This window comes from Brachionichthys hirsutus, chromosome 1 (genome assembly GCF_040956055.1).
Source record: "Brachionichthys hirsutus isolate HB-005 chromosome 1, CSIRO-AGI_Bhir_v1, whole genome shotgun sequence".
Classification (NCBI taxonomy): Eukaryota; Metazoa; Chordata; class Actinopteri; order Lophiiformes; family Brachionichthyidae; genus Brachionichthys; species Brachionichthys hirsutus.
In genome coordinates, this window is record NC_090897.1 from 1,730,787 (window position 1) to 1,757,756 (window position 26,970).

Here is a 26,970-nt window from a genome sequence, read left to right on the forward strand (position 1 = left end):
CCTCTTCCGGTTCGGCGAACCACGTTCCTCCGAAGCCTTGTATGTGCTGTAGCGAGTTGTAGCCTGTAGGCGGCGACAGAGAGCGCCATTTCTGTAAAAAAAAACAACATCTCACCTTCTCTCGTTTTAGTCCAAGTGCTGGAACACGTCTGAGTGGCCCGTGGAGTGGATCTGCTGCCATGTAGTTCATGTAAAGCGGCGGGGGTAGCTGAAGAAGCGGGGACGTGTGCGTGAACACGAGGAGAGCAGCCGACCGCCGGAGCCATGGCCGTGCGGGAGAAAAGAGAGCTCCTCCAGAGTAAAACGAGGAACCGCGACGGGGCTGCGAGTGCGAGCGGCTCAGAGGGCTTCAGGAACGGCTGCGTGAGGAGCTGCGTCGCCCCCCTGAAGCGGGACCGTCGCGGGGGGTTCTGGCCGAACAGAGACGTCCTCACGTCTAAAGTCGCGGTTCTTCACGTCGGCGCTTTGGTCGTCTTGGCGGTTTCTTTCTTCGTCTCCAGGAGTGACTCGCGTCGGGACTGTGGGACTTTGTTGCGGGGCTTCTCCCAGTCCGTGTGCCCCTTGCTCGGCGTCGGGGGCGCCTTCTTCTTCCTCACCTTCTACCTGCGGAGGAACCGGAGCGCTCCGTGCTGGCTGCTGGCTCTGCCGGCGTCCTGCTACCTCGGGGACTTCTTGGTTCTGCGGTTCTCGCCGTGGGGAGAGGACCAGCACCGGACGCAGATGGTGGGGCGGCTGTTCTTCGTGTTGGGCTGCGTGGGTCTGCTCACGCTGGTCCCCACGCTGAGGCTCAGACACACCGTTCTCGTTTTGGTTTTCTCCAGCGTTGCGTGGCTCGTTTCCTTCACGGGTTTGGGCGCCCTGCCGGCGCTGCTCCGGCCGCTCTTCGCCTGCTGCGCGGGGGTTTCTGGCTCCGTGCTGGGGCTCTGTTTCGACCGCTACTACCGGTCGACGGAGGCACCGGGTGGGGCTCCCACCACGGAGGAGAAGGTCCCGGTGATCAGACCGAGACGGAGGTCCAGCTGTGTGTCGCTCGGGGAAACGTCGAGCAGCCTTTACGGCAGCTGTAAAATGTCTCGCAGACCTTCTCTGCCGTGCATCTCCAGAGAGCAGGTAGGTCTTCCCCGGCGGGACGGGACCGGGCGTGGGGTGGGGGGGGTCAGTGTTAGGCCCACTCATCATCCACAGTGAACAAATTATTCATCTGTGTTGTTACACAGACTTTAAAAATGCATTGAAGTTGAAATTATAGGACTTTAATAGTGAAAAAAAAGTTTTTAATACTGATTAATAACAGTCAACTGTGACACGTGCTGCCAAACGTGACGTCACTAATATTTGTACTAGTTTGTACTATTATTAATTTGAGTTCATATACCCAGATAATGTATATATATGTCATACATTGTTGGTATATGAACTCAAATGACTCTGTCGGCATCCCGTTACCAGGACGACAACATGTCCACCACATGTTTCGTACATGCGCCTCTATAAGCTGTAGAAAGTAACCATTGTGTGTAAATACACAGGCCAGCAAGTTCACTGCTAGGCGATGTTTCGTCATGCCTCGCGTCGGTGCTCGCAGTGCACCTAAAAACCGTGCTAAAGTGTGACAAAAAGTGACAAAAAAACAAACAAACAAAAAAAGCTGATGTCATTTGTTGCCCCAAGTTTGTGCAAGCGATGAAATGCTGCCATTATTGTGCGTGTTATTTTTAAACGCTGCTCTATGCAGTTGTTCTGCGGACGCCAAGCCTTCAGCTCACGCACATTGTTTTTGCGTCCTTCAGGCTTTGTCAGGAATGATAAGAGAACTAAAAATGTACATCCAGTAGTTGTTTTTCACTTTATTGTGTTTAATTCTGTCAGTAGATCGGCTGTAAATCCTAACGCAGGGCGTGCAAAGTAAAAGAGAAAAATAAATCGGATCATTCCGGAGAGTTCCTTCTTACTTATTCCTCTCAGATGTGGAATCATTTGGACTCAGTGCACTTTACGTGTTAGTGAATTATTAGCAAGAAGTAAACATTTATATTTGGAGGCTGTCCAATATCTTCTTTGTACGTCGATGGAGGCCGACCTTTTTGCTTTGAAAAGAAAGACGGGGTGCTTTTCCAAACCACAGACGTAGCTTTTATGTGAAGTGCGCTCCAATATTATACGATAAACAAACACGATTCGTATTTGACTTTAATTTGCAAATGTTGTCGTCACCTGACTGGAAAACTAAGACGTGCATCAGTGTTGACATTCATTACCTGAGTCTACTAATGACTCAAGAAAAACATTCTCGTAGTAGTTTGATCTCCGCGGCGCTCTGTCCTTTTCACTTATAAACTTGTAAAACAGGACGTTGTTTGATTGACATGTATATTCCTTGTTTGTGTGGATTTACTCCACCTCCAAAAACACACAACGTAAGTGGATTGCTGACTTTAGATTGACGTATAGTGTGGATGTGAGGGTGACTGGGCTGGCTTTTCATGTGGCCCGAGGACTTGTCCAGGGGCAACCCCGCCTCCTATCCCAAGTCAACTGGGATAGGCTCTCGCCTCCCTCCCGACACTATGGTGGTTAATAATATGATAAAAGTGTATTTTGAGCAGCAGTAATTTGATGCATTCATTTTGTGTTTAGTTGCCTCCCCCACATCAAACATACGTAAAGTTTGTTGATTTAGCGTCGCATGCGGACAAGACGTCAATGTTTGTGTACACTCGGGTCACCTGAATATCTGACATCCATCTAAACGTGTATTGAGATGGAAGATAAGCGAGAAGACTCGTCCCTAAAAACTTTGGCTAGCTTCTCCTCCGGTAAAAGTTTAGTTGGGTTTTTCGGTGAAATGTTTGGTGTTGTGCGTCCACGTGTTGTGGAACTGTGCCGGAGTTGTCGCCGCGTCGACACACACTCCTCCGCCCAACGTCCACGAGAGAGGACTCATCGTTTGCTAAGCTGTCGAACATTATGATGCACTGAATACAAGAATGATCCGCTCCTAGATACAGGATCAATACTTGTGTACAGGGATGCACAAAGTGTTACATAGAATAGAATGATGGCTGTAATGAAAAAGGTTCCATAGCTCCAATAAAACCCACGTGGGACGTCTCTATCCCTCTTTGACCCCCCCCCCCCCCCTACTCCTCAAATGAAACTTTTGAAAGTCCGAAAGCATCCGTGCTGGCGCCGGAACCGAGCGGCCAGCGTGCATTTGGACTCTAGAGCACGCAAGCTCTGAATCCAATCTCAGTTTATCCTGTGACTGTTGTTAATGGCAGGCTGATCAAAGGGCTCCATCATTACGTGCGTGCACGCTCGTCACCAATTAAAGCATTACTATTTATTATGTCGGCCATTGTGTGTTTAATCACTGTTATTATTGACAGGCAGTCTATTGTTACAGCATCAATACCTAGTGTGCGATAATCACAGGCATTGATCACACGAGGCTCTGCACAAAGGGGGAATTCGCACGGTTCACCCCCTGCCCCTCCCAGAAGAAAAGTGTGTTGACCTTCTAAACCTTTTTATATTTTGCAACGTTGATGAAGCAAAGATTTTAAGTCTGTAAAAAAATGACATATATGTACAGTTTATTAGCATGCTCATAGTAAATGGCTAGCAGCAGAGGATGAAGTGTGTGTGTGTGTGGGGGGGGGGGGGGGTTGAGTTATTAGCAGGAGATAATTTATTTTTACAGCTCCCAAGATTATTCAACATTTTTGAAATAAATGACCAATAACAAACCACGAATCTGGTGAAACCCGTATTTTTAATATCTCAGAAGTAAGTGAAGTCACAATACAAAGAAGTTAAATTACATTAACGATAGTACAACATCAAATGAATTGATTCGATGATGAAACCTGTAATATTCTGTATGTGCTCGCTTGGTTCTGATATTTATCGCTAAGCTAACAGCTGCTAGACTCCTGTTCACACCACCTTTATTTACAGCCGTCTCGTTCGGACGGTTTCCGTGAATGCAAATCTTTCCTCTGATAATTTCCGCGTGTCAGGATTCTGTTTTTCCTCTCTCACTCTGAAACAAAAGCTTTATGGGTTGCACCAAGGGTTCAGGCTCCCTAAATCCTAAAATTGCATTTACTGTCTTCCTCCATTGTGCTAAATGTTTACCTCAGACCCGGTTCTGTATCTGCAACATAGTGAAGGAGCACTGAAAAAACAATTTGAGCGATTGGGTGGAACAATCTGGACAAAACTGTCCCAGATTGAGACCCGGAATTGTGTTAGCGCTCTGCTGTCGACTAGCAGGTGATGAATTGTACGGAAAACCAAATGCTCTGTTGCAGATTTGGAAACGAGAAGAGAATCGGCTGCAGAGAATGTTTTTCACTCCGTGAGTAAAGTCTGAGCGGCGGTGCCGGCAGGACATTGTTGGATTCAAGGAGAAGGCCCTCCTTTTTGTGTGTGTGTGCGGTTCCCAACTCTATGGGGGCAGGCAGGGGTAAATAATACACTTAACTAACCCTCCATTCAGGCCAGAGGAAAGAGGCAGGCTGCAGAGAGAACACAGAGAGCAGCGCTCAGCTGTCACGTTCGCTCGCTGTAAAGCCATGTGGAATGATATAACATTGACGTCACAACCCAGTGACGTTCCACGGGGCGATTACAGAGGAAAAAAACCTGCCCGGTCTTATTAATCGCCCCGTAGAATCTGGTGGAGGAGAAGGGGAGGAACGTGAAACGGGACCAACCTTTAGGTGGCTGAAGCTTGACCCGAGAGAAAATAAAATCTGCTTCGCCGCCGTCAGGTTTTTATTTTCTTGTCGGTGTTTTCTGCAGCAGGCCTGGATCCATCAGTCTATCGGTACCAAGTGTGTACTGATCTCGTTACAGTGAGTCGATAGTGTGGTCGTTGTATAATCCCAGACGCGGTCAGTAAAATCAGATTGACGTAGGATTCAATCGGGCTTCAGCCCGAACGTGAGCATAAATGTGATTTAATTAGATCGAATTAATTTGTTTTAAGTTCGGATCCTCGGCCTCTTTGTCTTTGATTTGCTCACCGTCCGAAAGAATTCGGGATGAGATCAACCGAAATAATTATTTCATTTTATTTCAAACTTTTTTATAAATAATTTAAACAAAGAAGTAAAAAAAACCAAACAAATTAAACACGTAAAGCAAAAATGGACTCAAACTTTCATCAAAAGTCAAGAAACATCAAGAATAATTGAAGACAGTTGTTAAAACTAATGTCAGTGTGTTTTTGTTTGTGTGTTTTGTATGTGGCGTCCATAGTTTCAGGAAAAACACAGGCATCAATTTATTTTGACCTCCGATCTTAACTTAAATTACAAATATGATGCCGGAAACGTTTGAGGCGACGGTTCAGACGCGGCGATTCGTCGACCTGAGCTCAGCCGAAGTGTAAGATGAACCTCGGCGTCGTGGAGGTTTGTGTAACGGCGGCTTCATCAGGGCCGCGGCGTCACCATTCGTTCTTCATTGGCGCCACAGTTAGCTTAGCATTTTCATGAATCCCAAATCAAGAGCTGAATCAGACTTTTCTGCGCGAGCATTCTCTCTGCAGTGTTTAATTTATAATCGTCTCGCTTTATGAAGTGCACAAATAAAAAAAAGTATCCTGTAACTTTGGAACCAACTTTCCAAATCTCGTTTGCACGTCTGACGTGAACGTTTTGAACGTGCAGAAAGGGTTAAGACGAGCGAAGGCCTGGAGCGCTTGGCCCGACTGCAGAGCGAAACAGGATGCAGCGACTGCATTGTCAGCCGGCTGCTGTGAGTGCAAACAGATGAGGAAACGCTGGAGCGGGTCCTCCAAAACTGGGGTTACCCTGGAAACGGTTTGCGTCACGATCACCAGCAATTAGCTTGCAGCTCTCTAGCTTTCATGATAGGTCTGCCAGAGCTCGGCTTAATGACTCTGGTGTCTGAGGAGACGCCGTCAAAGCAGGGCAGATGCTTTTACTTTGCCCCTTTTCCCTGGATCGTTGTGTTTATTAAACGGTGCATAAAAACTGGTGTTAAAGGACGCCGTTGGAGTTTTAATCATCTGCTTTATAAAAATCTGTTTGGAAATAATAATTTAAAGAAGATGCTAAAGAGAATTTCATGTGTGATCCTGATCTGGACAAGTTTTGTTATCTGTTGTGGAGTTTGTGTAAGGCTGAGGAGGAGGTTCCATTAACTCAAGCGGGACCTTTTTCTCCTGTAACCGTTGTCGCCTCCTCATACTTCGCCTGCTTCCGACGTCCCGATAAGATAAGCAACAATACTTGCAGCGAGACAATTTAAGCCTTTCAGCGTTTTCTTTCCTCCGTGTTTGAGTTTTTTACGAGGGTTTTCTGCACAGGCTCATCCCAGATGATTCCGATCACACCGCCGAGTTCCCAACAGTTCAGCGTGAGGTCGTTGAACCCTGCATGCGTTCGCCATTCAGCCCGAGGAGGGGAGGGGGGGGGAAGCATGGCTAGATTAGGTCAAGGTGCGGTTTGGTTAAACTACGACATAGATAATGTATGTTTAAATTGTTCCTGTGGGAATTTATGCCTTGAGAAAATAGAGGTTGGACTTGGGCGAGCGCCGGCTTCAGCTTTTATTGGCCTTTCATCTTCTCCAGGCTACTTTATGGATGCAACATCATCTCTTCCTTCAGTGCTTCTAAAGCTTCACCTTTTATTTTGAAGGGACGGCGAGGCAGGATTGTGTCTTTTCTCATCCAAACATCCCTTCTGTTCCCTCCCTCGCTTCCCTCGCTTCCCTCCGTCTGTCCGTTCGTTCTCCCCGAGCTCGTTTCTGGCTTCCTCTGTGCGTCTCTTTTGAAAACGGTGTCAGCGCTGCTGCTTTTTACACCAAAAGGCTGTTGCTAAGTGATGGTTGACGTCAGCCGCAGCTACAGAGGAGGGCTTGTGTGTGTGTGTGTGTGTGTGTGTGTGTGTGTGTGTGTGGCAGCTGAGGGCAGATCCCGCTGAAAAGGGCAAAACTGAGAGGCTCTATTAGTCACTGCAGTGAAACCCTAACTTTGACGGCATCGCCATTTCAATATCTGGTCACAATTAAACCTGAAAGGGTTTCAAACTGGAATAAAGACCCAAAAATTAAATAAAGAAAATTTGCGTAAACCCCCACCCCCTTTTTTCTTCGCTTTTTCTCGAGTCCGTCGCTGTCTCCTTTTCTTCCTCACTTTAACCCCAGTCTGCCCATCCCCCAACACACACACACATGCACAGATTCTCAAATGCCAACCCCCCCCCCCCCCCCCCCATAATGTAAGTGAGATTTACAGAAAGATTTTATATCTGTCGACTGTCCCGGTGTGATTTCTCCCCCGTCCTGCCGGGTCTGCTCCCGAAACCTGACCTGTAAGACTGGACCAAACAAAACGCTGATCTGCTTTTCAGGTTCCGGCAATATTTTACCTCTGCTCACAACTTCTGAACAGTTTCATTGTTACCCCCCTTTTAGAACTTTTTGTGGTACTGTGATTTTTTTTTTTTTTTTGTCACGCAGAAGCGTTTTTATGTGAGGAAAAGTTCAGATTCGATGCTATGAAGTATTTTTACCAATAAATTCTACTGCATCTGCGTTCTGGAGGATCGAACCGGTTGCTGCTGGAGATAACCCCGGCGCTCGCAGAGGTTGTGGAGTGACACGGCGCTCCGTGATGGCACAGCGAGGGCGCAGGGCTTTAACGGCGCGCCCCCTCGACATGCTGCGCTGCTCAGATACAACCAGGCCCGCGGCCCCGCCCCAAACTGTCATCACAAGCGGGGCGAGGGCATAGCTTTCAAAGATTGATATTCCAGCATCGAGGCCTGACGGGCTTTCGCCTGGTGCCCGAAGAGACTTTCCTGGATTACATTCACGCCACGGCTTCACGCCACGTCCGATGCTCTTTGTGTATTTATCCTGAAACACGCCTCCCGCTCCCCAGGATGCGTCCAGAAGCGAGTCGCATCGCCGTCTGCTGCGGTTTGACCCTGAGTCGAAAGGATCAGCCGGATCAACGGCGGCCTTGACGCCACATATCAGCGGCAGACAGACACCCTGGCGTGGCACCATAGAATTAGGATCTGGATGCTCAGCTGCAGGCTGCAGGAGTTGGGGGGGGGGGGGGGGGGCAGGCACGAATTAAGGCGAAATCTGCTGGGCATAGCGATCATATGAGAGGATTTATGTTGCAGTTGCTGCGATCGGGTAACTCGCAGTTCATGATGGGCCGATTGTGCAAGAGGCGAGAGCACAAGTTCAAAGCTGATCAATCGGAAACATCAAAGAAAATACAAGCGGGAAGGCGATTTATCCTGTTTTCTAACTTTTATTTTCCCCTAACGAAAAACAACCTTCCACTGATTAAAACAAGGCAGCACCGAAAGCGAGATGGAGACAGTCGGATGATTGATTGAGCTCTATTTTCACGTCACGTTTTCTTTTGCAGCTGCAAACTATTTGTAGAGGCAAAGTTGTGAGTGAGGAAAAGCAAATATCTGATCAAGGAGCGGTAAATATCTGATCATTCTGCAGCGACTACGTCACGAGGAGAGGATGCCGGAGTGTTTATTTAACAGTTAATCTTTTGGCGGTAACGCTCGTCGTTTCCCTTCGTCTTTCCTCGAGCCGTTTCCACTGACGGCAGCCGTAGAGCACACAGCCGGTAGAACCCTTTTGGCTTTATCCTGATCATATATTCCGTGTATTATTAGAGGCCACGTCTCCGATCGGAATCGACGGGAGTGGAAATACGAGCCGGAATGCGTTCCGGGGGCCGAACCTGCAGGCCTCTGCTCTGTTTAGTAAACCTCGGCCTTGTTTGTGCGACTCTGATGCTTCTGAGCGTGACGCGAGCTCCAGCTTTACCTTCACAGGTGCGCCGCGGTGACCTCCGCCGGTTCCACCGTTCACTTCTGACCCCTGGTCACACAAAAAATGCCATGAGTTCAAGTTCTGAACGCTCCAAACGTCTCTCTCGTATGACTTGTGGCCTCGAGGGACAAAACTGACATTTCCTGTTATGTTGTGCTTTATATATAAATATATATACACACACACATATATGTGTGTATTCTCTATAGTGAACTAAACAGTACAGTAAATAGTGGACTAAATAAAATGCTGATTTCCTGTAGGTCATTAGAGCGACGCTCAGCTGGAGTTGGTACTTCATCCGATCCTGAGCGCCGACCTTTACCTTTGTGATTCTGCTCAGGCCTTCACGGCACCATTAGGAGCACGGGGGGGCGCAGAAACATGTCTCACCACGAATCGGTCCAGAAGACTGTATTGAATTAGCTTAAACAACTTAGGTAAGTGTGTTCTCAGATCGACTGACGGGTTCCTCACCCCCCCCCCGAAGAAGCTCCTCGCTGATGTAAACCCCTCCCGTGCTGATTGGCTGAACGTGATGCACAAAGTAGAAATCCCTTTCTTGTAAATGATTTACTCGACACTCTGTTGCGGTGTCTCGCAGCGTTTTGTTTTTTGCGTCGGCGTCTACTTCCCCATTAGCTCCTCCTCCCGCCCCTCTGCTCTGACGGATGGCGTTCGCGTTCACATGCTTGTTATTGGCCGGAGCTCTGGGGCTCAGGCGTTAGGTTGTGTTTACGAGAGGAGCCTGCACCGATGCCACGATAAACCAGATGTTCCCTTACAAGGCTTCGAGCCTCCCTCATCCAGCGCTCATGTCCATATCAGGTATAACCTTCCTGCTGCCCCCCCCCCCCCAGCCTTCGGAGTGCAGCCTGGTGTTGGGCTCCACAGCGTGTGAAGGACATGCATCACACGTTTGCATTCTGCTATCTGGAATGTGCACGTGTGCTCATGTTTGACTTCCATCATAATAAAACCGGAGCTTATTATAAAATGATGTTTTGGATTATTCCTATATTTTTGACGTTTTAATTTAAAGAGGAACCCTTCCATTAATTAACATGCGGTCTTGTCTTTCTGCGTTCGTGTACCCTCCATCTTTTTTCGCGGGACGGCTAGGACACCTAACGGCGAACGCCCGCGTTCCCTAAAGGGTTTCCAGGCCTGGAATGTAAAGTGGAATGCCATATCAAAATCAGATTGAATTCACGTTAACGTGCCGAAGGCCTATCAGATGTCGTTGTAAGGCGTTATCGCCAGCCACGGTGTTACATCGGGTTATTAAACAGCATTTATAATGTTTCTGATGACATATGAGGCCCTCGGGCACACACACACACACACACAGACACCATTGTTGCTTTTGATAATTACTCCTGTGAAAACCAGGATGTTTATACGAACCTGCAGATCAATGTCACCATAAAGGACTTTGGGAAGTACTATTCGGAGTATTTACACTTGGGCTCGCTGCCACCGCTCTCCAAAGGTCACAAACGCCCGTTGCCAATCTCTTGCGATAGCGGCGAATTGCAGAGTTCCAGAGCAAGCAGGAACGTCGAATGCACGGCCTGCGGCCATTTATGGGGACGGGATTTACGGAGTCATTCCCGGTGAATGCGGATCTCTTCGGATGGGGAATGGTTTTTTTTGTGTGTGTAAAAAGAGACTTTCTTCCTGTCGTCATTTAGATGTTTGACGGGACAATACACCCCCCCCCCCCCTCCATCACAAAGATGTAATAACTCCTAGGTGTACTTGATCGGTCCTTTTTTGTTCCTCAAGTCTTCAAGAAGAGTTAATGATCTACACAATTAGCATCACAATAACTTCATTTATGTGTAGTCTTGATAGCAATAGAGAAAAAACTTTTCACACGTTTAAATGGACATCCTCTGTTCAATAAGCGATACGAGGCTCTACGTTCCCCGGTGTATTCTTTTCTTGGAGCTGTGGCCAACTTCATTTCTGGTTTCAATTTTTATTTCATAGTTGGGCCTGGGAACTTTTCATTTCCTTTTCAAATCAGAATGATTTGAAGAAATGGCTTTGAAAAGCGTTTATTTTTTCTTGACTCTTGGTCAATGACTTCGAGCACCATATGTGAACTCTGACATTAAATCTATTTAAAGGGTCGGACTTCCTCCGAGGTTTGTTTGTGTGACTATGGAGTTACATTAAAACCACTCAAGGAATTTTCCTGGAACTTGATGGGCAGGTCTGATATGTAGAAAAGAAGAACCAATCGATATTGGAAAGGATCTGGAGAAAGGATTGGGCCCATGAATTTCATTTTCTTCAACATAACAGCATCTGTTACGTCAAAACCATGAAACAGATTTGATAAAAGTTGATCAAAGGGTTGATCTTTTAACAAGGAATTCAATTATATTTTCAATTTCATTTTTTTTTCGATAGCGCCAGATCATAACAGATCATTATCTCAAGGCACAGGTGTAGAAGGGAAAGACAGAACCCAATTTGACGCACAAGAGCAAACACTTTGGTGACAGAGGCAAGGATAAACTTCCCTTTAACAGGCAGAAACCTGTTCTGTCTTGACTGGCTGGGAAAATGGTAGAAAGACAGAGACAAGGACAGAGAGGGAGAGACAGAGACAGACTGGTAGGAGGAGAGTCAAAAACAAAGAGATGGATAAAGAGTGATAGAGAGCAGGAGTAGACAAAAACAAAATGTAACATAGGCTGCAAGATACTGACTAAAGAGCTGCTATATAAAACTATAAATGCAAATGCTATCGATAGGGACATCAGAATTGACAGCCACAGGGCCAATCCGGGATGGGCCGAAGAGTCGTTTTGGTCACCGTCACCCTTGATAATCGCAGAGCGGCGAATGACGTCTCAAGCCTTTGTTACGACGGGTTCGTTTCTTTAACAATGCATTCCTTTAACAATGCAACCGGAACAAGGTGCTGTCAAACTAATTGCTGCGTCTTGTTGCTTGTTCCACAAGTTGAGCTCCTGAAAATACTTTTATGCAGTGCTGCACAAAGTTAATTTAAAGTTATTCAAGCACAGGATGTAAGTCGTGGCAACTCTTACCGTTCCTTTGTAGTCTTTTGTCTCTTTCCGGAGAATTCAAATGTGATCCAGGATCTTGAGACATTCAGTAAATCCAGCATTGTGGAAGGTTTTCAGTATCTACTGATGCTTTTTCTCCAAACCGTTAGCCGTTAGCTGAGTTGGCCGTAACTCATCCCTCATTAGAGAGCTGTGGTTGGTGACAGGAAGCCAACAACTGGCACAAAAGATTTTATGAACCAACAGTATTTAACATTTCATAGTCCTTGTAGAACGACGGCCTTGAGTGGGACTAAGTTTAGGCTTATGACCTCAAGCTGAGGAGGGTGATGATGAAGACTCAAAGTTACTCTAACACAAGATAGCGAGGTTGTCAGTCACCAGGTTAGCGATGCGACCTCGTGGGTCTCGTGTTGCACCTGGGCCCACGGTGTCGAGTATTGCTGCTCACCTGGCTTGTAATCTGAACTGCACTCCGCTTGTGTCAGGTGATCCTGAGGTATCACATGGCGCATGATGCACGGAGTACAACAGACTTCAGCGTTACTACCGTCAGAACAACCTATCGATTCGGATGTAAACTTTCCAGAATTAACTTGTTCAGACCCTGGATTTTTGGAATGTTTAGGTTTTTTTTGGTGTGTATTTTTTCTTCTTCTCAATCTTGAGCTCAAACGCGGCGAACAAAAAATAGATCTACTTCAAAGTACTGAGATTGACAGCAATAGACTTTCACGGGGCGGCCTGTGACCAACACCGGGCCAGTGAAGTGGTAGATGAGTGCGAAAGAGAACGATGACATTTTGCAGGAGCTACTTTACTTAGTCAAAGAATTTTCCATGGTCCTGTCAGTTAGCGCTGACAGCACCGGCGACGGCCACCGCTTGGCTAGCCGTCTGTAGCGCTACGGGTTTTCTCATCGGGTTGTCGGTTAGCCGAGGATCATAGACGAGTCTTCATTTTCGTGCAATCAGCGACCGATTGCTTTACCCTTTAACTATAAAAACACTAAAAAGCAATTTATCTGTCAGTATCAGAATGCTAACTAGCTTGATAGTATACAGGTGCAGTGTTGCTATCAAGCTAGCTGTATTTAATCATTAGGTATTTTATTAAAACAGTGCTCATAGCACGGGTTCATGCTAAGATATTTGGAGAAATATTAATTTGTAATGTTTCCTTTTTGAGTCGGGGAATCATCTTTGCTAACGTTACACATATAGCATTGTTTTACTGTTTGTGTTTGAGGCCCAATCCTTCCCCCCCTCCATTCACCTCCTATTCAACTTCCCCTTTTCTGTTTTCACTTGGTTTGTTGCCGTCATCTTCGCCGTGACACTTCAAGCCTTCTCTAACCCGCTCCCACGTGAGCGAAGCCGTTCAACCAGTTGTTTTCAGTAACTTTCCTCGCCACGTGTTGCGTCGCGGAACGTTTGCCGTTGAAGCCGCTTTATTTCCTCATAACCAGTTTGTGTTTATCTGCACGAAACGATCGAGGTGAGCGTCATCGTCATCCCAAAATATTTACCCTGAAGTCCTTGAAATGTAAATTTAATAAACAACATACGTGTATTTTATAGATACGGGAACACTTTGCAGCGCTCGTGGTGCAGGGATCGCGCTCGTAGTGGGTCAACAGGTCACATCCGGCGATCCCTGCAGGCCCGCTCCCATTCTGCAGGGTATTTGCAGCAGATTGGACGCGCACACGTGCACACACACACGCACGCACTAACAGTATCAAGCCGGCCTGTTTTCTTCTCTTCTCTCCGTATCGTCTTCCTGCGCGCGTCTTGATAGCCCGGCCCTGTCCTCGTTATCAGGCTGCTGACGCTGTGTGTGTCGCTGCAGACTGACGTCAGCAACCCCCCCCCATACTGACGCCCTGCCTGCCTGCCTGCCACACACACACACTCTTATTAGTGTGTTTTTATCAGTTCTAGCACCTCGGAGCCGAGCTAATATGACAAGCAGGTGTAAGGAACCCGGCCATCTGATAGTCCACGCAGGTTTATTGACTCCGGTTTGGGCATGATGCGTCTCACGTTGGACGACTGCGCGTCGTCACACTGCTTGTTATTGTCTGCGTCGGGTTGCATCTGCATCTCCTTGCAGCCGTGCATTAATCTAGTGCAGTCGGAAATGACCTGTAACCCCAAATAATCCACCTATCTCTGTGTTGTAACGTATGATCTGTACATAATCTGTAGCGTTGGATTATTATGGGACTTCTAACAGAAGAGTTGTAATCTGACCAACTTTTGCGTGTTAAAAACGGTCACAGCTAACAGCTCTGTGAAAAGCTCCGCCTGCGGAGGAACACGTGACGGCTCGCAGATACGCAAGTGTTTTGTCGTGTGTGTGTGTCAGCAGTCGGGTTGTGCGTCTCTGTATTTGCCCTCATGTGCGACGTGTTTTCACAACACCGCTGTTCATTGAAAGATTTTAATCTGGTCGGTCGCTGAAGGCCCTCGCTGTAGATAAGTTGCTGCTTTGGCACACACGCCGACGTCGACGACTGCGGCGCCAGCTTTTCCTGTTCCTCGGATATGTGAGAGATCCGTGAGTCAGTGAAGACGTCGCTGTTTTCTCTGCAGAGCTTCCTCACCCGTCTTCCTCAACCCGTCTTCCTCCTTGGTCCGCCTCCGTGAACGAGCAGCAGACCGGTGACCCCGTCCTCCGGCCGTCTCCTGCCATCCCGTTGTCATGGTGTAGGCAGCATTGTTTCCAGGCCTGGTTGCCATGGCGGGGCTTATTTGCCATATTAAATGTTTGGCAGCACGGTACAGATGCGGATGACAAACATCCAACGTCCCACTTTGATCAGTGAAACCGTTATTGATTAGAGGACGTGGGCCGAAGCCACTGGGCTACGTAATGACCTGTAATGACCTGTAATGACCTTTATTACAGCTTCCACCTGTATTAAATCCAGAAACATTAAACGCTCCTATTACAGAAAGCTGGAAAATTCTAATTCAGTCATTTAAAGTCACGCCCTTGAATAAAGGGAATAAAAATAAGGCATTTCTAAATACATTCTATAGTATCTTCTTATATTTAAATGATGCAATGAATCACTCGGCTGTCAAAAGAAAAGGACATAAAGTGTGTTTACATGTTGAGGCGCTCGCCCCCTAATGGTGTGGAGTGATACTGCATCTATCTATATTACGTCTACCTGTTTTGCCCCACGTGTAATACAGTACAGTGAATGCATCACATAAATATTGCATCAACATAATCGCCGTATCAGAATACTCCATCGGGTTAACTGGGCTCAGATCGGGAATCCAGCTTCCCTGAGCCGAGCTGTAAACTATTGTCAGAGTTCAAACCAAGGTCGCGCAGATTTCATTAGAAATATTGGCTTTCACTCCTCCTCCTCCCTCACTCGTCCCCTTTCTCCATTACCCATGCTGCTCTGTTTCTTCCCCAGACGTCACCTGAGGCCTCTTTTTTATTCTGACATGATTGAAGCGTTTTCGGTGTGGGATTTCCCTTTGAGTGGGAGTAATGGAGATGTGCTCAGCTGGTTTTAAAATGTGAACTTTGACGCTTCAGAACTTTGTTTTTGGGACCTTTTGTGAAGTCGTGCAGATTTATTGCAAATAAGGAGGCTTTGTTTTGGCTGTCAGATGTAATAAATAAATGTAATAAACAAAAAGCACATTTGAAGCAAGTCGGTTGAATTCATATTGCATTCCCTCTTCAGACCGAGGATTGGGTTAATCCAGGTGCTTAATTTACGCAACTCAAACACAACTTTAACTCTGACGTCTGATTATCAACAACCTCGCATGTCAAAACTAACAATTGACGTAGTTTGTGCCCGATAAGATCAGTGAGAGAGTCTCGGGCGGTTTGCATACCTGTAGTAGAAAACGCACCACGCAGTGCAGGAGGCCATTGTTGCTAAACTGTGAGTCTAGATAACAGGACGAAGGGGCTGGCGTAATGACCCTGAGCAGATGAATACATTTTAAACTCTGCTCCACTGACGGTCCTTTGTTCTGTTGTGTTTTCCAGATGATCTTGTGGGACTGGGACCTGAAACACTGGCATAAACCGCAGTACCAGGTCAGTAATGGCTTCGGCGCTCTTCACACGGATGATACCTGTCCTTTTACGTCACCGGCAGAACCTGACTGCGGGTCATATTTAGGTCTCATATTTCTAGAAGGCCAAGACACACATTGTGTGTAAAGCTTGGCATGCGACTGTTGCTTGTTTGCCTCGTTTCCCTCGACCGTCCGTCATCAACACGCACTCAAATTCAAGGTCCTGTTGTTCCAGCTACAGTTAGCCATTAGCCACAGTCTTTTAATTCAGGGATCCCCCCCCAACCAACGGGCCGCAGCCCTGTACCGGTCCGGGGGGCATTTGTAACCGGGCCGCACAGGAAGAATACAGAATTTAGATCATTTCCATTCTATTGATTATTAGAATCTGACAGGTGTTTTATTTTGAAAATGAATTGACTGGCATGAAACCGGTCTGTAGCAGGAAAACTGTTGGGAGCCGCTGCTTTAATTTAGCAGCTTCTTGTTGTTGTTGTTGTTGTTGTTGTTGACCCCTCCCTTTGTGTTGGCGCGACAGGGTGCGGTGAGCGGCAACGGGATGGATCTTTCGGTCATCAACGAGGCCAGGAACCTTGTGTCGGACCTGCTGACGGACTCGTCTCTGTCCCCGCAGACCGTCTCTTCACTCCGCAGCATCTCCAGCCTCATGGGGACACTCTCAGGCTCGTGTCGCCCCAGGGTCAACCCTTTCACCCCCTTCCCAGGTTTCTACCCCTGCGACGAGGTGGAGGACCCAGTAGAGAGCGGCGACCGGAGGCCCATTAAGGTGGGGGGGGGCAGGCGTTGACGTCCATCCGTCTCCCAGGTCGTAAAAGATGCAGCGATTATACGGGGACGAATACAAAAAAACTACGTTCAGAAACCTTTTGTCTCAGACCATAAAGACTTAAAGATGGACACTTTGCTGGACAGTGTCCTCTCGGAGTTGTCCTCTTCCTCCAAATCACACAGTTGTTTCGGCCTTGTAATATTAAGATGAAGTTGTGACGTCGTTAGTTTCTCTCGGCCGTCTAATGGCGCGGCAGCAGCGTCGTTTGAATCCATGTCAGCTTCGGTTCGGAACCTCTTGGGAGGAGGCGGCGCTGATGACACCCGGATGCCCCGAGGACGTTTGATGGCGACCTCCTTGTCCTCTTCTGTTTGACTGCAGCGCAGTTTATTTTGTTGTGTTTACCGACACAGGATCGCGTCCCGCGGGGTAAGACGGTACGGCCTGCTAGCTCCTCCGCTACAAGCTAAGGAGGTCCGTCTGCAGCGAAGATTCTTTTAGCTTTAAGTTTGTCCAGCAGCCGGAGGGGGTGGGGGCGATAATGTCGTCTTATTCTGGATTTTGCCGCCGTCCCACCGAGTCTCTGACCTGTGTTTGCGTCGCACGGCCGGCGTCTCCGGTTTGTATCCACAACACGCGTCTGACCGGTGGCTTCCTGTCTCCATCAGGGTCTGAGCAGCAGGAACAGCCTCCCCACACCTCAGCCCAGGCGGAGCTCCACCTCGTTGCTGGCCTCGGCGCTCCCTCCCGTCGACTCCGGCCCTTTGCGCTGGGAACGGAACAATGCGAAGAGACCCCACCCTGACCTCAACCTGACCAGGTACCAGCAAACCTTCCAAAAGACACACCGTCCTCAAGTCCTGCCATCATCAGCTGAGAAACCCGGATAAAACCTGACCTGAACGTCACTCTTTCAAGGAATCCGTCATAATCCTACTGTTGAAATGCATCCAGAGAAAATCTGCTTCTAAATAAATCCATTAGTTCCCATGATTCAAGATGAGAAACTGTCACCGCGGTGTAATACCCACATGTCTCCACAGTGTGGCAGCAGAGGTTCAGTTTGTTCTGCATCGATTCTATTATTGTCCTGTAACTGTTGGATGACTGACTTGGCAGAAGAAGAAGAAGACGGTTGAATATCTTTGTTCTGTGATCCAGCCCAGGTCTCTCAAACGGGCCCAATGCAAACCTGCTCACCATTCCCAAGCCGAGGTCTTCCTCCGTCACCCTCACCTACCACGGCGGGCCCAGGAGAGCCGGTGAGACGGTGAAACAACCCCCCCCCCCCCCCGTGTGTGTTCTCGTGCTCGCGTTTTAATCGCTTTTCCTGCTCACCTGCCTCAGGTACATCTCCGAGCCTGAGCCCGGTCACCTCGCCGACCCACGGCTCCCTCGCCGCGGGTTCCCCGTCATCTCTCGTCACCCGGCCGCCGGTGGAGTTCCCGGACACGGCGGACTTCTTGACAAAGCCGAGCGTCAATCTGAATATGCACAAACCCCTGAGCCACAACCTCAGTTCGCCTGATTTCCAGCAGGTTTTCCGTAGCTCCGCCTTCTCCGTCTGCACCAGGTGAGGCCTGCGGTACCGAAATGTCTCACAATTAATTATGTATGAACGCAGGTTGTATGCGTGATTATCGTGTCCGTCCCTTCCAGCTGTGGGCGTCAGGTGATCAAGGGCGGGTCCAGTGGCGACGTTGGGGAATCTCATCAGCCATTCGCCACGGAGGGACAACGCAGGCGGTCAGGTAGACACGCTGCAAAGAACTGATTGATCATTTTAAAAGCAATACGTTTGTGTTTGATCGTACTTTAATTACTAAAGTCACATAAAAAAACTGATCGCCAAATTGGGTTTTTAAGCCACGGCCCCACCCTCAGGTTTGATAGGAGGCGTGGTCTATCCTCCCCAAATCTTTTATTTTCGTTTTTTGTGGTGGTTTAAAAATGTTCCCAAGTAAGGATGACGTCCGTCATTTCCATTTTCTTTTCTTTTCTTTCTTTTTTTTTGCACAGTGACAAACCTCCATTGTCTCCGCTCTGGTTTTGCAGCAGGGGAGGGGCTGGAGTTCCCAGGAGAACCTCTAATCAGGGAGGAGAGCGTGGCGGTGGACGCTCCTGTGGAGGGGGGGCAGGACGCTGCGGGGAACCCGGGACCGGCGATGGAGGAGCAGGCTCAAGAATCAGAGGTGATGTCACAGTTTTCATCATTCGGACTTTAGAAGGCTGCGTTTTTCTGTGGTAACCATGACGACCTCTCTGATCGCGTCCAGGGTGAGCAGGAGTTCAAACTAGATCCTATGCTGGAGGACGGCGAGGGCGTCATGGAGAGGATGAACACCTGGAACTTTCAGATCTTTGACCTGGTGGACGTCACGGGAGGGAAAACCGGGAGGATCCTCAGCTACGTCAGTACAAGCTCCCGTTAGCGGGAGTCCGGCGGTTCCACCGGATGTTACCGAATGTTACCGGATGTCGGTGCCGGCGGGTGTTTCACCAAAGCTGCTTTGTGTTTCCAGGTGACTTACACCCTTTTCCAGGATACCTGCCTGTTTGAAATCTTTAAGATCCCCGTGAGAGAGTTTATGACGTACTTCCACGCTCTGGAAAACGGCTACAGGGACATTCCCTGTGAGTTTAAACGCATTCCCAACACGGCGGTGTGTATTATTGGATGCAGTAAATAATGTTCTCTACTCATCTAAATGCACAGATCACAACCGGGTCCATGCTACTGACGTGCTCCACGCTGTCTGGTACCTGACCACCCGGCCAATCCCGGGCTTCCAGCAGATCCACAGTGAGCATGTGACAGGAAGTGACACAGGTAGGGCGCATGTTTAAACGATCTACGCTTCTAATCCCAGAGATAATAAACGGACGGCCATCTTTCTGATGCCAGATTCAGATAGCGGGATCTCTCCGGGCAGGATCTCCTACGCCTCCTCCAAAAGCTCCTCCCTCTCGGACGACAGCTACGGCTGCCTGGCGTGGAACATTCCCGCCCTGGAGCTCATGGCCCTTTACGTAGCGGCCGCGATGCACGACTACGACCACCCGGGCCGCACCAACGCCTTTCTGGTAGCCACTAATGCCCCTCAGGTAACCCCGCAGCTGTTCGTTGGTTTCTAAAAGTGTTGCAGGTGGAATCCACTTGAAGGCGACACACGAAGACACACAGCGGTGTTTACGGACACAGCGGATCAGACGATCAAAATGTGGGCCCCGTGCAAAGTGACATTTGGCCACGACCGGTGAAAACGGAACATTGCGTAACCGGCTGGAAGAGCCGGTCCAGTCAGCTGATGCCTCCAGCAGCGTCCGCCCTGCAGGGGTGTAAAAGTCAACATCAGGCTGATGTCTGGCGATAGCGCTGATAAAAGAGAGGAGGGGGGGGGGGGGGGGGGACCCTGAACCTATTGATTACCGATGATGTCGACGACCGCATCGGATCCTCTCTACGTGGTTTAGAGGAGTTTCACCGAATGGCTTTTCCCTTCCCTTCCCTTCCCCGCGCTGCAGGCGGTGCTGTACAACGACCGGTCCGTTCTGGAGAACCACCACGCCGCGTCCGCCTGGGGCCTCTTCCTGTCCCGGCCGGAGTTCAACTTCCTGGTCAACCTGGACCACGTGGAATTCAAGCGTTTCCGCTTCCTTGTCATCGAGGCCATTTTGGCCACAGATCTCAAGAAGCACTTTGACTTCCTGGCTGAATTCAACGCTAAGGTCTGAATCGACGATTATCCCTTTATTGATCCGCCGATGGTACGTTGGCATCGGGCGGCGCTCGGAGGACGGAGGATGACCCGGTTTTAAGACCCGCCCGTCTTTCTTTTTTTAGGTGAACGACGTGAACAGTCCAGGAATCGATTGGACCAATGAGAACGACAGACTGCTGGTGTGCCAAGTGTGCATCAAGATAGCGGATATCAATGGACCTGCCAAAGTTCGCGACCTGCACCTCAAATGGACAGAGGGCATCGTCAACGAGTTCTATGAGCAGGTGAAGATGGAACATCTATTAAATAAAACTTGGGAGTATAAACTTAAAGGACAGAATAAATAAGTCTCTGTCCAGATTCAGACTTCCAAACATGTAACAGGAGAAGCATCTCAATGTTTCTGACGTCTTTGATGCAGGGAGACGAGGAGGCTCAGCTGGGATTACCCATCAGCCCCTTCATGGACCGCTCCTCCCCCCAGCTGGCGAAGCTGCAGGAGTCCTTCATCACTCATATCGTAGGGCCTCTTTGTAACTCCTACGATGCAGCGGGCCTACTTCCTGGTCACTGGGTTAACGAGGAGGGGTTGGAGGAAGACGGCGACGACGACGACGACGACGACGACGAGGGCCAGGTGGAGACAGACACAGAGGAGGAAGAGGAGGATGAGCTGGCGCCAAGTAAGACACCAACAGATCGGAACAGACCTTTACTGTGTGCAGGAAAGTCTAGGAAATAGTCCGACGAGCCGGATCTTCCGACACACGTCTGCTTTGTTTGTGGCAGGAAGGAGGAAGAGTCGCCGCAGGCCGTTCTGCAGCATCATGCAGCATCTGACGGAGAACCACAAGGTCTGGAAGAAAACCACCGAGGAGGAGGAGAAGAACAAAGAGCAGCAGCCCGGCGGCTCCTCCCCGTCGGACGACATCCAGGTCATCCAGGAGGAGGAGGAGGGGGAGGAGCGGCAGTAGCAGGAGGACGAAGGAGAGAACAGATGTGTTGGAAAAAGAGGAGAGGCGGTTTTAGGAAAGGAAAGGCTGGACCGCCTCCTCCTTCACCAAACACAGACGTGAAACACACAGACGGTCGACCAACGCACATAAAACACACCTCTCTCTCTCTCTCTCTCTCTCTCTCTCTCTCTCTCTCTCTTTCATGCGCGCGCACACACACACACACACTGAAAGATTCACTGTGCAGACACTCGGAGAAGCAGAAAGGCCTTACTACTGTGAGCGGATCCTTGCTGCAGCGGTGGGAGACCCGGAAGCACCAGGAAAACCAGGACAACTAAAAGCAGCAGAACTGAACTAAAGAGGGGGAGGGGTGCGGATCAGGATCCATCATCAGCCCGCCCTGCATGGACCCGGCTGTGATGCTGCCTTGAATGAAAAGCACTTAAAAAAAATACTCCCTTAGGTACCAAACCGTTTCCTGACGTGATCGAAACCCTTTACCAAAGCGAACATTTAAAACACGAGACCCAGCTCAGCCGCAGTGTCAAGTATATTTTTGAATTGTGTACATATATACATATATATATAGATATAAAAGATATATCTATAAATATATATACATCTCAAATGTGCCTGTCTGGACCTTTACTGCGTCCATATTGGTCCAGGGACGAGTTCTCTCTCTCTGCTGGTGACACGAAACACTGTAAAGACTCAGTCAGAGACATTTACTGAAGCGTTGTCTGATTTCATCGCATTATAGCTGCATCATTTTGGATGCTTCTTCTCCTCTTTCTCTTTTTTTTTTATTTCTTTACTCTTCATGCTTGGTTTTGCTTGGAGTGCGTGAATATTTTTCCGGCAGGAATGAGAACGAAGCACGTGTTAAAGGTTCCTGGACGTTCGCACGTTCCTTTCTGTGTCTCTAAATGCAGCGCTCAGATCAGATCAGGAATGCTCATCTTTTTTTTCCCCCCCTTTATTGATTCTGCCGTAGTTTAAAATCAGTTGCTGAACATCTTGACTAGAAATAAACCCTTTTTCTGCAGAGAAGCGTTCCGCGCCGTCTCTCGGCCGTTCACACACTGTTTGCGTAACCTTTTTAATGACCTCCCCGGGGGGGGGGGGGGGGGAGATTATCTCCGCTGTCAGCAAAAAAAAAAAAGAGTGGAGATAATCGAACATCTGCATCACGAGACATTTACAATTTTGTAGTTCTATGAGTATATTGGGGAATATTTTTAGGCCAATTCTCTTAAAGAAACGGTCGACTCATTTGTACCTCAGCCTGCAGACAAGCCCAGATATTCAGACTTATTTTTTACTCTATTTTATTTCTTCTTGCCAAACCCAAAACATGGCCAGTGTATAAAGAAGAGATCCAGGGTTTCATCTAACTTTGGTTTTGTTTATATTTATCTATATTTTAATGTGCCATCCGGCAGGTTAAAACACTACCAGTTCTCTACTTTTGTCTCTGAACTCTTGGCATTCCACTAGAATAAAACCTTCTATGGAAGGAAAGAAGAGCCGCTTCAACTTATCAAATCAAAATTTCTGGAGGCATTGTTATGTAAGCGGTGTAAATCGTAAATAGTAATATTTAAAGACAAAAAAAAAATAGATGCCGGTGTGCACATTTTAATACCAAACGAGTGTTTAGAAGCTGTATAAAAGAGTATGTGCATATAAATATATATTTTTTAAATAATCAATTGAGTGCATGTGTTTTCTACATGCAGCTGAGTTTAATCGACTTCCACTTGCAGGTGTGGGGCTTCAGCCTGGACCTGCTCTGTCACATAACCACTCTTGTGTTCTGCGTTATCACTCTGTCTCTGTTGTCTCAGTCGGCCCCAATAGTGCCAAACTTTCTCTTGGCTCCAGTACTAAGAAGTAAGAGAAGCGCACCTTGGCTCAGGTATCCCGCCGGGAGTCGGAGTTGGACTCTGGCAAGTTGTTTCCTGTGCCGGATCGTAAAGCCTTCGGGGTCTCCTGACCCGACATGTTCTTGTTTCAGTTGTAAAGGGTCGACGGCTTGTTGCTGTGCGGTCTCTCAAACCACAGCGTCCTCTGATGATTGTGCCATAAACACATTTATTAGTAGCTGTTACCCTCATGTAGCACCGATATACGTATGTTTGTCTGATCGGACGGCTGATTCTTGTTATTTATAGCGGTCATAAAACACCATCCCTCAAATATCACAACTTCTCGCTGATTTTTATTACTGTGTGTGTTTTTCTGTTTGAGCTCCGCCCATTTTCAACACGAGTGGGCGGCCAATCACAGCGCTTGACAATCCGAAAAATGTTTGACTTTGCTGCTTAAAGCGTTGTAGAGTCTTTCAGCACTTTGTTTTGGATTGTTTCATCGTCCAGCGAGTGCGTCGTGGCTAAGAAGCCCGCTAGCTCTTTTGAACAAAAAAGAAAGAAACTGGAGTTTCCCTCAAACCCTCAAATATCCGTGGAATTTAAATTAAGAAAAATAGAAAAATGGAAAGGTTGTGACCAAAAAAGCAAAAGGTTTATCTGAAGAGCATCATTATATTAATGCTAATCTGCTAATGCTAATGTCAATAAGCCTGTACACAACAGGTGCACGTGAACATGAACAATCATGATTTGTGTTAATCTGGAATATTTGTGCATTTCCAAGTTGCGGTTCTAGCCGTTAGCTTCTGGCTAAAAGAAGAGGACAAGTTTCCATTTTCTTTGGAAAGATTTTATGAATACACATAAAAACCTCAAGTTTTGCCACAAGTGTTGCAAAAAAACGGACAAACAAACATGAACCTCAAACATAGATGCAGTACCTTTCCAGCACTGATAAGCACCTTTCATCGGAAATCAGTGTTGCATTAGTCAGTTTCTAGAAATCCACCAGGGTTGCTCCTGAATTCTCAGATAAATCCCCCCCCCCCTGGATAAGAGGATGCGTGGAGCCAGTCCAGAAGACGTTAGACTCGGCCTGCGACCAGATCCGACACCCGAGTCCGGCACTTTCCTGGAAAGTCCGATGTCACTGCATTCGTACAAATCCGGCCCCGTCATTGGTCTGATGTGAAGCTGTCCAGAGAAGGCGGGGCTCTGAAGCATCATAGGTGTACTTAGCATCAATCATTGACATAAACCTAACCCCCCGCCACCTCACCAAAGTTCATAGACACTTCATTGTCTGGGGCGCGGAGCGACTCTGAGAACGAATCGATCGCGTGCTTCTGTTCCCAGGATGTCTCCTAAGCAGTCCTTCACCTCAAGGACTGTGCAAATGTGCAAAAATACAGTAGGTGAATAAAAGCCGCTCGCCTACTCGTGAAGAGGAGTGTCTCAAGAGCAGGGATACTTCTGGCGGCGGACGGCACAGATGGAGTAAGGTTTGGGCTGTAAGGTCATGCCTAATTTGGGAGTGACCGTGGGAACAGTTCCTGGAGGGAAGTGAAGATGGAACCTCTGCAGCAACGTGGTGAAAAAGAGGAACATCTCCATCCTGGCGAGCTGCTCGCCAATGCACTGACGCCTCCCTGAAAGGGAAAGAGTCTTTGAGTTAAACACACAAAGGCAGCATGGGGTTACTCCCCACCCACCCACCCAGAAAACTAAATGCTGACTGGTGTCAATAGTCGTGATCGGGATCTTTGGAAATGAAAGGAAACTGACCCAGAGAGAATGGCAGGAAGGCCTCGCGCCTCACGAAGCTGCCATTGCTGTCCAGAAACCTCTGCGGTGAGAAAACTCCTGGATCGTTCCAGTATTTTTCATCAAAGTGCACCGAGTAAAGGTTCGTGATCACCATGGTGCCTTTCGGAATCGAGTACCCGTTGACCGTGGCATCCTGGGAAGTGGCACGGAAAATACCGAGCGGGACGATGTTGCAGAAACGAAGGACCTCGTGCAGAACGGCCTCCACGTAGGGCATCCTCTGCTTGTCCTCCAGTGTGGGGGCCCTCCCGTTGGCCAGGACGCTATCGATCTCTCTGTGCACCCTCTCTTTTGGGAAAAAGCACACATTAGATAACCATGACAACCTCTCAAATTAAACGAGCATCGAGACTCGTGACCACATCTGAGGTAGCTGACCTTGTATGTTGGGGTAGAGGCCCATGTAGAGCATCGCCCAGCGCAGGGTGTTCGTTGTGGTCTCCGTCCCAGCAATAATGAGCTCCCCCACAGAATAGATCAGGTTTTCATAGGAGAAAGAAGAACTAAGGTCTCCGGCGTTTTGCTCCAACTCATCTAAATAGGCATCGACGTAGTGGCGAGGAACCTGCGGGACCCTGCCCTGCGAAAAAGCCTTCGTAACCTGCAGCAAGAAGTCGTAAACCTTCGCAGCGTTGCGGAACAGCTTCTGGTGTTTCCCGAAGGGCACGTACTCGAGCCAAGGGAAGGCGTTGTAGAGGAGGGCCCAGCCGCTCACCGCCAGCTCCACGTTCTCGCTGAAGAGCTCGATCATGTGCTGGAAGTTTTGGTCGTCGTAAGTAAAACGCTGTCCGAAAATGACCAGGTTGGTGATGTTGGACACGGCGTTGGTCACCAGGTGTTTGGGGTTGAAGGGCTTCCCCTTGTGCTCATCGATGGCATCGACAAAGAACATGCACTCCTCCGAGATCTTCCTCTCGAACGTTCTCTGGCTGCTGCCGAAGTAACGGAAAGAGTTGCAGGCCAGTTTGCGGTGCTCGATCCAGCCTTTGCCGTATTTGCAATTGAGAAGCCCTTTGGGGTGGAAGAGACAGAAGAGATGGATCCCTTTATTTTTATTTCCACCTAAAGCTGATCTCATGGGAGAATATCTGCAGCAAGTCTCAAAGCAACATCTCACCACCCATCTTGGTCATTTTCTCGAAGAGGGGCAGCGACGGTCGATCAGCGAACACCTCGCTCTGATGGTACAAGCATTCCCTGACGCAGTCGTATCCGTTTAGCACCACGGTGAGGATGCCTCCGAGGTCCATGCTGAAGATCTGGAAAGAGCGAGTTACACCCCGCAGCGTGAGCGCGTGCGCGTCACCCCATCTGCTGTCTGCACGCGTTTTAATGCAAATAAAAGCTTGTGTCGAGGAATGTAGGATTTGTGTGCGCGCGCGCGCGTCGCAGTCCGTGCGTAAAAGCATAGTCTCCTTACCTGTCCGTGCACTTGGCTCTGCTTCTTGAGGAAGACGTGCGGCTCGGTGGCCAGAGACAGGATGCTGCCTATCACCGGGATGGGAGACGGACCGGGGGGGAAACCGGGGGGTCGTCTCTGCTTGACGAGCTGCCGGACGAGCAGCAGGACGAGGACGGCGACGGCCAGGCAGCCCGCACCGAGCGCAGCCTCTCCGCGGGACACCAGAGGCACCAGAGACCGCAATCCGACCGAGACCATCCCGGCTGAAGGGCTTCTTTCCTGCGGGACGACCTCTGCTGACGCCCCGCGGTCCACATATGCATAACCCTAACCCCCCCCCCGCCTCTAAGGGCTAAGATTGGACAAAAAGTCAAGGTTAACTGCTGCTGAACTTCGTTCTGCTCCAGATCGATCGTTTTTGGCTGCGAACGCAAA

General features: G+C 48.6%; 2 protein-coding genes across 2 annotated transcripts; one reads left to right on the plus strand and one right to left on the minus strand.

Moving 5' to 3' along the window:
- Positions 1-264: 264 nt before the first annotated feature.
- Positions 265-22,465, plus strand: pde3b (phosphodiesterase 3B). Its single transcript, XM_068751792.1, has 16 exons — positions 265-1,110; positions 15,930-15,980; positions 16,500-16,748; positions 17,420-17,571; positions 17,913-18,013; positions 18,099-18,324; positions 18,411-18,502; positions 18,807-18,943; positions 19,028-19,162; positions 19,274-19,385; positions 19,468-19,581; positions 19,657-19,856; positions 20,277-20,480; positions 20,596-20,757; positions 20,895-21,156; positions 21,263-22,465. Exons 1-16 carry the CDS (start codon positions 265-267, stop codon positions 21,445-21,447), a joined length of 3,228 nt encoding a protein of 1,075 aa, XP_068607893.1. The 3' UTR covers positions 21,448-22,465.
- Positions 22,466-24,761: 2,296 nt separating this feature from the next.
- Positions 24,762-26,793, minus strand: cyp2r1 (cytochrome P450, family 2, subfamily R, polypeptide 1). Its single transcript, XM_068754337.1, has 5 exons — positions 26,554-26,793; positions 26,251-26,392; positions 25,512-26,144; positions 25,092-25,421; positions 24,762-24,955 (listed from the first exon to the last, which is right to left on the minus strand). The coding sequence occupies exons 1-5, from the start codon at positions 26,791-26,793 to the stop codon at positions 24,762-24,764; spliced, it is 1,539 nt and encodes a 512-aa protein (XP_068610438.1).
- Between the last annotated feature and the right edge of the window lie 177 nt (positions 26,794-26,970).

What these genes read in the sequence shown, in the direction of transcription:
- cyp2r1 (XM_068754337.1), bottom strand. Translation starts at nt 26,793, where the DNA reads ATGGTCTCGGTCGGATTGCGGTCTCTGGTGCCTCTGGTGTCCCGCGGA. An exon ending in CCTCTACCCCAACATACAAG is followed by an intron (nt 25,422 to 25,511) that starts GTCAGCTACCTC and finishes TTTTCCCAAAAG; the next exon opens with AGAGGGTGCACAGAGAGATC. An exon ending in CTTCCTGCCATTCTCTCTGG is followed by an intron (nt 24,956 to 25,091) that starts GTCAGTTTCCTT and finishes TTTCCCTTTCAG; the next exon opens with GGAGGCGTCAGTGCATTGGC.
- pde3b (XM_068751792.1), top strand. Translation starts at nt 265, where the DNA reads ATGGCCGTGCGGGAGAAAAGAGAGCTCCTCCAGAGTAAAACGAGGAAC. An exon ending in CCGGGAGGATCCTCAGCTAC is followed by an intron (nt 19,163 to 19,273) that starts GTCAGTACAAGC and finishes TTGTGTTTCCAG; the next exon opens with GTGACTTACACCCTTTTCCA. An exon ending in TCAACGAGTTCTATGAGCAG is followed by an intron (nt 20,758 to 20,894) that starts GTGAAGATGGAA and finishes TCTTTGATGCAG; the next exon opens with GGAGACGAGGAGGCTCAGCT.